Source organism: Nothobranchius furzeri, chromosome 18, assembly GCF_043380555.1.
Source record: "Nothobranchius furzeri strain GRZ-AD chromosome 18, NfurGRZ-RIMD1, whole genome shotgun sequence".
NCBI classification, from domain to species: domain Eukaryota; kingdom Metazoa; phylum Chordata; class Actinopteri; order Cyprinodontiformes; family Nothobranchiidae; genus Nothobranchius; species Nothobranchius furzeri.
The window spans coordinates 46,339,741-46,349,740 of NC_091758.1; the positions used below are offsets into that span (position 1 = coordinate 46,339,741).

Sequence of the window (10,000 nt, forward strand, 5' to 3'; positions counted from 1 at the left end):
ACGTCTGCATCCCGATGCATCGATTATTTGATTATTTCCCTCAGCTCTACGTGACAATAAAGCTTTTTGAGTCTGATTCATTAGAGGGGGGGGTGGGACGGGGGGGACTTGTTACCTGAAGTTTGGGGGGAGGGTGTGGGCCCCCACCCCAGCCTCAGAAGCCGTCTGGGCCCGCAGCTCCTCGGCTGTCAGCAGGCAGTGGAGGCGGTACAGGATGCTGGGCAGACACACAGCTTTCCTCCACAAAGAGGCAGGAATGGGGTGGATGGCACACAACTCCGGAACCAGGATCTGAGACCACAGCACAGAGAGACACTAGAGCCACCGTTCCATCAGCCCTACACGGTGCCACTCAGAATCATTTGATGCAGTTCATCTGGCTTTCCACCGGTACCGGGTCCTCGCCCCTTTGTCCAAGTGTAATTGATGCTTGTTGTCACTGATGTTCCTAGGGGGCGGAGTCTGCCTCACCCCTGAATCTGTCTCTACCAAGTAAGTCCTGTTGTACTGTGCTGTGTTTTTGTGTCCCCCAGTTGCTCAAGTGGGTCCTGATGGATTTGTGGCATAAGACACATGACCTAGGACGGGGTGTCAAACTAACTCACCCTGTCGCGAGGCCAAACTCGAAATGTGCCCATCTTCCTTGATCTCCACATCTGTACGGATCTGGAACTAACTTGTCTTTGAATGTGGAATACCATCCTTACACATCGGTTAGACATAAAGCACATGGGTGCATCATGTCTCAATGTTTTCATTCTTTTTGAGTCCTTAAATATTTAGAATCTTTGGGTATTTCTGTTTTCTTGTTTACTCCGTTCTCATGTTTTACTCTCCTTTTCTGCTCCGGTAATGAATGTGATTGCTGCTGCGACACCAAGCTTTCCCCACTGACACAATAAAGGGGGTTTCTATTCTATTCTATCTGTAGTCTTCCCACTTCCTGTTTTAAAGAAGATGAAACGTTTTTCACAGACCAATACAAACGTTTTAAAAATAGTAACTCTCTTAAATGAAAATGCAACACCTCACCTTTGACCTTTCATGCTTTGGAGCAGAAAAAGTGCATAAAAACCACAATATTCCCATCTCAGTTTGCTCCACTCTGATGCTCACCTGTTCCAGCCAGACACCTGCACCTGTGGGCTCTGAGCTGAGGTGTCCTGCTCATCTTCATTACAGACAGCAGCTGCTCACATAGATGAGTGCTGCTGAACATGGAGAGCATCTGAGCGGTGGTCCGTGTGTGGGGGAGGAGAGTCCTACTGACTGGAGCGTGCTGCTAAACGGGAGTTAAATCGTCTCGGTGTCGGTCGGTGTGCTTCCTCTGTCAGCCGAGAACAGATTACTGAGCGCTTAAAATCCATGTCTGGTCTTCAAAGTCGGCTAACTGCTGAGTGAGAGTGTTGCGTTTGTCCGAGACTGAGGAGGCATCACTGCAGACGTTGAGTAGTAGCGTGGATGCTAATGAATGTTAACTCTAAGCAGCGGGCGCTTCGACAGACGTGCCAACGCTGCAAAGCACCATGGGAGTTGTAGTCTTTGCAGCAAAATGGGCCGACGGGCCAGTTTTAATATATATTTGATCTCAAGGGCCTGAGTTTGACACCTGTGACCCAGGACATCAGCTGCTTTCACCTCTTACCTGTTTGTTCTGCAGGCTCTCCCACTTAGCCTTCCTCTTCTCCGCGCTGCTCAAAGGCAGAGCTTTCCCCTTCTGGTTCAGGTGTCGGGGGGTCAGCAGGTTCAGTCTGAGGAAAATAACACCAGACGACATGAGCCAAACAATAACAAACCATCACGGTAGCGTGACCTTTGACCCAGGTGACAGCCTTCAGAAATAGATGGGATTCCAGACACGGTCCAGGTCCAGAAAAAAGTACCGGGCCAGGCAGCCACGCGAGTTCAGACATCGTACCTGATGAAGACTCTGGAGAAGCTCTTCCTCTGCCACCTTGGAGCACACACCCAGCCAGACGTAGGTGTGGGTGAAGCTGGGTCTGTGGTCAGCACCAAACTGGACTCTCAGATGGAAACCACAGCGCCCACCATAAACAGCCAGGTCAGACTGCTCCTCCCAGCAGACGCAGGAACTCACACATAATGTGCTCACGTACCACCAGGGGTGTGCGTACCCCAGGCTGGGAAAGAGCGGTGGGTTTGTAGGGTACACACAAGACATCAGCAGCTGTTTGCTTTTGAAACGACGACTGAAAGCCACCGCAGCAGCCTCGGATAGCATGGAGGACCTCTAACCACAGAGAGCATGGCCATGGTGAGTTTGTGTCCCCTGCTTCAGCCAGGGCCACCTTCACCAGCTGAAAGGCCCCGGGACAGAGGCTCAGCAGGTGTGCATTGGTGGGGGAGGGGCTTAAGTCTGAATACCTGTTTCTGTCAGGTGACTGGACTGTTTTTATGTAAGTCGTTGTCCTTGCCTTCATTTTTCTGCCCCTGAAACTCTTATTCATGCATTCATCCCAAATCCACTAACACGATAGTATTTGGTGTCCCGTCCTAATCCCGCACCAACCTTCCACACATCCAGCATCTCCTAACCCCGCCTCCACTGGCTTCCTCACTCAGAGCGTCCTCCATAACCTGGCCCCTCCTACCTCTCTGACCTTCACCACCGTGCCTCATCCCTCTCCCTCCCCACCTATGACCAAGCTCTGAACCTGGGGAGACAGCTTTCTCCACTGCTGCCCCCACCCTCCTACAGCCCCTCCACACCTGCTGACCTCTCCACCTTCACAACTCTTCTCACGACTGGTTCTAAACAGTTTAAAGGCTGCTTGTCATTGTTGCATCATCTGGCTTTTTGCTTGCTGCATGCAACCTGATGTTATTCTACACTATGACCCTAAGCCACGTCCTACTGTGGTGTCCCACCTGGAGGCTGAACTTCTGCTGCTGCAGAAGACGTCCTCAACAGCCAGCATTAGTGAAGTTAGACGCGTTGCTGGTGAAGCAGAATGTAACTCCGACACCGGAAGCACGACGAAATTCCCCCACAGACCTAACAACGGGGCTTTGTTGTCTCACAGAGCGCTGTAAAAAACGCCGCTCCTTCTGGTCATTGAACACCACATTTCAGATACACAGCTGCTCTGGTCCTCTGAATGGATTACATCATCATTTACTTCAACAGTGTCACTGGGAACGCTGACCAGTGACATCACTCACTGCCAAAGCAGCAGCGCTACGCTGATGTCTGTGCTAAGCGCTGATGGAGGGGAAACAGCTGAGAGGTCTGGGACATCCCGTGTCCTGGTCCATTTCCCAATCCCAGGAATTACCCTGGAGATCCGGTTATAGAAACACCTAATGGGAGCTAGGGTTGGGCATCCACGTCCACGCGGGACTGGAAGAAGCCAAAGAAGAAGAATCTGTTGAAAACATCTGGATTTTCAGACGTCTTGTCTAGCATCCAAGAGTTCTGGGTTGAGTAGGAGGCTCTGCGGTCACACAAACGGATTGTACTGACATGTATGTGACTGAAACCAATGATTCAGACGGTTTGATTCATTAAAGTCCTACATTCATTCTTTACTGATCGGAAGCTTCGGTAAACGCGCTCCACCGTTTCTCCGGAGCACTGAGGAAACCACCTGTAGTCAAAGGCAGGAACGCTCCAAAGTTTGGGCTCAGCAGCTAAACTGCAAGCAGAACTGCTAATGCTAAGCTAATGCTAAGCTAGCGGGTTCAGAAAAAAGGTGATGGTTGTGAACGACTGAACCAGGGTCGGCAACCCGCGGCTCTCGGAGGCGGGGACTCGCTTCAGTGGGAGGAACCTTCCTGCGTGGCTGACAGCGAGCTGCGCTGATGTACTCGTGCAGGGTTGTTGCACAGAGAAGCATTACACGTGCGGTTAGTGTGCACGGCGTCGCTGTGCATGACGGATGAGACCAGACTGACGGGATCCTTCTCAACATCGTTGAATGAAACTTGCGTTCTGTTTACCAGACAGAGCCTGAATTTGTTCTGAACAGTTCAAACACGTTCCACCCAGGCCCGGCAGGCCCCGCCCACAACGCGGCGGCGGCTCCCAGTGTTTACTGTGGAGAATGGGTACTAATAACGGCTCTTTAAAAAGGTTATTCATCCATTCATCCTCATCTGCTTATTCAGTCGGGTCGCGGGGGCAGCAGCCTAAGCAGGGAGGTCCAGACTTCCCTCTCCCAGAGACCTGGCAATTCTGAGTCTTCGTCTCATTCCAACTTCATGGGATGTTCTGGACAATTACGTCCAACGCACCAAGAGTACACCTCACAACGTCCAGGACAAAAGATCTGACCTCCAGACTGAACCGCCGGCTGGATTTAAGTGCTGCTCACCTGGAGGACGTGTGGTCCACGTCCAGAAGAGGCTGGTTCAGGTTGGACAGGTCCAGGTTATACTTTGTTTTGTAGTACTCAGCGAACGTCTCATACTCTGGTGAGGGAAACTTGCTGAGTGGTGTCAGGTCTGTATACACGTCAGCAACGTAGAAACGATGAGGCTGGTCAAAGTTACGGTACCTGAGGTGGAAGAGGAGCAGTAAGAGACCTGGTCAAAAACACGTGCCCCGCAGGAAGATCACAGTACCTTGGAATGATGACAGCATCCTGGTAGTCCTCCAGCTTGAAGATGAAAGGATTCTGCTTGGTGTACTTAGTGGTGGGAATGCCTGTGCGGGCCTCAGACTGCTCTATGTCTTCCATGAACTTAAAGTCCATATCCAGAGTGTGGGAGTCTCCAACTGAAGCAGCAAACAGGGAATGACACATGCTGACTGCTGAGCAGGAGGAGGAGGAGCAGCAGGAGGAGGAGGAGGAGGAGGAGGAGCAGAGGTCAAGCCACTTACCAACGTTCAAAGGTAGAACGCAGTACGCCGAGTCAGCCTGCGTGGGCTTGAACTCCAGGGCAGGTTTCTCCAAGCGGAGGATGTGTGAGAAGATGTACTGATGCATGCGTGTGATGAGGTCCAGCTGGGCAGCGCTGAGCATGAAGCCACTTTTCTGTAACTCGATGGAGATGGTCACCTCACCTGAACGGGTGTACACTGGGAAGTGAGGGATCTGCACACACGTAAGAGGACCTGTGAGGTCATCATCCTGGGGACTTCAGACTGAAACGGTTTGGTCTGAGCCACACGAAGTCTTTCACTGAATATTTCCATTCCTTCAGTCAGACGCAAGCAGACGCTGGTCAGCACGGAGACGTGCTTTCAGCTTCAGTCTGTTTACCCGTCTCTACTTGTATGCATGAAGGATCCGATATTAACCAAACGGAAAACAGTACCGACATAATCACGGCTTTTCTCCGAGTATGAACATCTGCTGGGTTCGGAGCGGAACCCGGGTCTGGCTAAAGCTTGGAATGGAGCTACGCTAACCCACCTGCAACGTTACAAGTCAGACACAGTCAGGATGCCTGTCATATACCGTGTTTTTACAGTTTGCTAATGTTTTGATTAGCCAAGCTGATTGTAGTGCTAAGGTGCTAATGCTAGTTTTCTGTTGTATTGAATTAAGCTGTTCAGTAGCTTTAGCTGCCAAACCTGAACTAGCTGCTTCATGGCCAGGTTGACCAGGAGTATGGGGTTAGACCCGTGCCTAAACCCGTCGCGTGCACGGGTTTAGGCACGGGTCTAACCCCATACAGGAGGCTCCTCTGATATGATTCAGAGAAAAGCTCCTCCGGTACGATGTAGCAAAGCTGCTGAGGAAGCTAACAGCTAGCAGTGGAGCTAGCTATCCAGCAGTAATGGGCTTTAGAGTGAACGCATGAACATGAAGGTGTAACGGCAGGATGAGTAAAAACACAGCAGTCAAAGATTTAGTCGCTTCTGCTTCTTTCTGCTAAAATCTCAACATTAAAGCTGCAACCCGGAGACTTCACACCTTCAGCAATTATGTAGGGTTTTACCGCGCACTGTGACGAGGCAATAAGCCCACCCCCGTCCCCCAGCACCCCATGCTAATCCAGTTGACCCCCATTCAGCATTAGCCAATAGCCACCCGCGTACAGAGAGCGGTTTGAGGGTGTACCTAGCCTGAAGCGGGGTTGGCGACTGCAAGTCTTACGAACATAAACGTGTGAATAAACAATACAACAATAACAATACTAAATAGCTCTGTTGCACAGCTAGTGGTGCAAGCTCATGAACGGGAAGCGTTGCTGTCGGCCGTCAATACAGAAGAACGACCAGGTGCAATGCATTTGTCCGCCTCTAGGTGGTGCTACTGGACAACTACTACTCTGGATTGCAGCTTCCAGGCATACTTTAGTGGGAACATTCATGCAGGCCGTTTGGTATGCGTTAGGAGAGACGTGTGGGCCGACTACTTTCAGCAACAGAAGCCCAGGAGTGGAAAAAACTTACATTAACTCATTCACTGCCAGCTGTTTCCTGTCAGAAAGCCCTCCGCTGCCAGCGTTTTCCCTGTTTTCTGTAAGAGCCACAGAACGTTGCTTCCTGATCAGGTGACGTGTGTCGTATGCGGATGGAGATCGGCTTCAGAGCTGGGATGTTTGTTCACACGGCGCGGGGGCTCGTCCGACGCCCACACTGGCAGTGAATGGGTTAATGGATAGAATGGATTGATCGCCCAGCCCCACTTAGACCCAAAGAGAGTGATTCTGTTGGAGCCAAGAGATGGACACCTACACGAGGTATGGGTTTGGCCGTCAGGATGCCGAAGCAGCGGGTGGTGTCCTCAGGCGGGTACAGCTTCCTTCTGCGAAAATTGAGTTCATCAGGGAGAGGAGTGGTGAGGACCATCCCAACCACGTACAGGAAGTAGGTCTGCTCCAGGATGGTGTAACTGTCCCGCAGACACTCCGGTATCTGAAGACAGAAGGGTGAGACCTCATTCTACCAGAGGACGACCTCCATCGGCTCTGACCTTTTCATGAATACTGGTGATTAGGGCAAACTAACAACAACAATAATGAAATAATTACAAGTAGTAGGGACCTCCTGAAACGCTCCTGGTTAAAGCGCGTCTACGTTACGCGCCGCTTAGGCCTCCAGTGGAAAGGCGGGCTTCGATTCTGCTAATGCTTCTCATTAAAATGCAAAAGACAATAAAACCGTCTCACGAACCCTTCTGCCATGTCACCTCAGGGACGGCCATCTAGCAGAGTACCGAGAGTACCGCCATGTTTGCTTTCACCACTTTAACTCAGCTGACCCAGGTGAACGTGATCTGCTGCTTGTGATGAACTTATGATCTAGGCTTTAGTTCCTGGCAGTCGCCATGGTGACCACCAGCCAGGTGTGAGCCCAAAGACCCCAGCAGAACCTACGGCTTTAGGGTAGCACTGTCGTCTCTTAGTGGACCCAGGCCGACCCGGGACGCTCGTCTCCTCCTCATCGTGCAGGTCCAGCTCCTCTTCATACTTTACGGTTTCCTTTCCTACAGGCATCAGGTGATCATCCAGCTCACCTGTGACCGGGGAAGACCAGAAATTACACATGCGGCAGAAAGCCGAGTGGGGCCACCTGTCAGAACTTGGTACCTATTTTATGAAGCTTCTCACAGCAGACAAGCGCCACAGCTTTCTCTGCCAGGCGGGAGCAGACCATGATGGGACCCTGAACACAGAGACACATGTTGAAGAGTGAAGAACAAACACAGGAAGCAGACTGGACCGAGGTAGTCTGGAGGTTCTGGACCTTAACAGGAACTCTCAGAGGAGAGTTGATGGGTAAGTAGAGAGTGGACTGGAAGCTTCGGTCCTTGGTTTCCACGGTTTTACATTTGGGCGCCAGGTGAGTGAATGGGTCGCTCGGCAGTCGAGCACAGTACCTGAGAACCGAATAAAACCAGTTAAAATAAAGCAACGTCCCTGTTCTACTGGACTCTGACCGACCTGCTCATTTATTCATGAATAAAACTTCAGAGGATGAAAACAAGGGCTGGGTCCACACTGCAGGCCTGGAGGCCCAGTTCTGATCTACTTGTGTGGCCGTTCACACGGCGACTGAAACGCAACATCAAACTCTCTCCAGTGAGAACGCTCCGCGGCCCAAAGCGACCCGCATGCGCAGAAGACAGCAAGTCACACTCAGTGGAGCCGAAACCCGGAGCGGCGGCGTTGTGATGTGATCCTGATCCCGGAGATAACCATCAGAGTAAACTTTCACACCTGTTCATTCTTCCGTTTTTAAAACTTTTTCCGACCCAAAACTGTAAACTACTTTACTCCTCGTTCCCGCCGCCTCCCTGAATTATTATTCATCAGAAACGTTCCGGCGTTAGTTCACTGACGGAGAACGCCCCTCTCACGGCGACACCGCCCCTTTCTTCACGGAGACGGAGCACCTGCAGCTCCCGTTCTCCTGCTCTCCTGTACTTTTTACTGCTAACCCTAAAACAGGAAGTCCAGACAGACTCCTGAACCCTCCCGTCAGCGCTTCTCCTCAGGAACGTCCACACATGACGCTCACCTCTGCTGACTCAGTGGCGTAGGAGACGGATTTAATGTGACAGGGTTAGGGTTAGACATGTGTCGGACTTAGTACCACATATTCAAGTGACCCGGATTGCATAATAAAAAATAAATCGGAACTGTGCGTTCAGACTGTCATAAAAACCAGAAATGGGTCGGGTGTGGGGAAAAAGCGGATTCGCTGCACTTTGCCTGCAGTGTGAACGTAGCCTTAGAGACAGGGTGAGAAGCTGGGTCATCCAGGAGGGGCTCAGAGTAGACCCGCTGCTCCTCCACGTTGAGAGGAGCCAGCGGAGGTGGCTCCTCTTTTGTTTTCTTTGTATACGCTGCCCCTTGGTGACATTTTCCCAAAACACTCCATCTCGAACCACTTTTTGCAGATGACATACAAATCTGCGTCCCTTTGAGCTCCCAAGGCCCACCCTTTGATAAACTGCTATTGAGCCTTGGGAACATTAAGATATGGCTGCAAAACAACCTGCTAAACTTACATGAAAACAAGACAGAACTAGTTGTTTTCGGAGATCCCAGCTCGCTGCATGATGTGAGAAGTCAGTTTGGGCCTTTGGAATGTTTTTGAGTCTCGTACGCAAGAAATCGGGTTTTATCCTCAACAGCTGCTCCAGTTTTCATCTGAAACTGCTTAGCAAGGTTAAAGCCTACTTGCCAAAGAAAGAGTTGGAGGGAGTTATTCATTAGCTCATCATATCTAGATTAGACTACAGCAACTATTATGGTGTTGACGAGTCTTCCGTCCGTCGCCTACAGATTGCACCGAACACAGCTGCTGGTCTGTTGTCAGGGAGGAAACGCAGAGAGCATATTACTCCGGTCCTGTCGGCCCTCCACTGGCTCCCTGCAGAATACAGAAGAAAATTTTGAATTTTGTTGTTATGTTAAAGCCTTACGCGGTTTGGCGCCTTCTTATTTGGCTGAGCTTCTTATTGCCCACGCTTCCTCGTGGGCCTTGAGATCCTCAACTAAACATCTCCTGAGAGATCTACCATCAAGGCTAGGGGGATAGAGCGTTTCTATAGCCGCGCCGACACTGTGGAGCAGCTTACCATTGCAGAGCCGGACTACAAATTCTGTTGGTTTTAAATCTTTTAAAAGGCTCGTTTAAGGACTCTCTAGCGCCATGCAGTTCAGAGAAAGTATTGCAGCTGCTGTGGCTCACTCTGGAGTTTGATCGTATAATCACTGTCCAGTCTAGCCTAACCCACACAAAGCTCAAAACAAGCTACTCAACCACTTAAAAAGCTGTTTTAATGACTGATTATAAACCTACTAGTCCAGATGGAAGCAAGCTAGTTCTGCTAGCCCTTGAAGATGTCACCATTCACACACGGAGGAGGGGTGACATCAGGTTGGGTTTTGAGAGAAATTGTGTTCCCCTGAAATATTTTGTCCCCCGTGTGGGAAGTCGCTCTTCAGGCTACTTTCACAACATTTGTGATAAACTTTTACGGTAAAACGATGTAATAATGTCATGCTTGTGATCTTTCATCTATATGTCCTCCTAAAACAATAAAAAGGAAACAGTAAAAACATTCCTGTAATGATG

The 10,000-nt window shown here is 50.5% G+C and overlaps 1 protein-coding gene across 3 annotated transcripts in view; it reads right to left on the reverse strand.

Annotated features, from left to right (window-relative positions):
- dicer1 (dicer 1, ribonuclease type III) overlaps positions 1 to 10,000 on the reverse strand; it is a 90,877-nt gene that overhangs the window by 22,106 nt on the left and 58,771 nt on the right. For 2 of the 3 annotated variants that reach the window (XM_070547150.1, XM_070547149.1), the window contains 9 exons: positions 7,661 to 7,793; positions 7,504 to 7,579; positions 7,291 to 7,430; positions 6,650 to 6,829; positions 4,844 to 5,057; positions 4,585 to 4,738; positions 4,335 to 4,517; positions 1,646 to 1,751; positions 116 to 291 (listed from right to left, as the gene is read on the reverse strand). In XM_070547150.1, coding sequence (XP_070403251.1) covers positions 116 to 291; positions 1,646 to 1,751; positions 4,335 to 4,517; positions 4,585 to 4,738; positions 4,844 to 5,057; positions 6,650 to 6,829; positions 7,291 to 7,430; positions 7,504 to 7,579; positions 7,661 to 7,793 — 1,362 coding nt within the window. Of the gene's footprint in view, positions 1 to 115; positions 292 to 1,645; positions 1,752 to 4,334; positions 4,518 to 4,584; positions 4,739 to 4,843; positions 5,058 to 6,649; positions 6,830 to 7,290; positions 7,431 to 7,503; positions 7,580 to 7,660; positions 7,794 to 10,000 lie in introns of those variants that run through there. The other variant, XR_011517266.1, reaches the window with a different exon arrangement.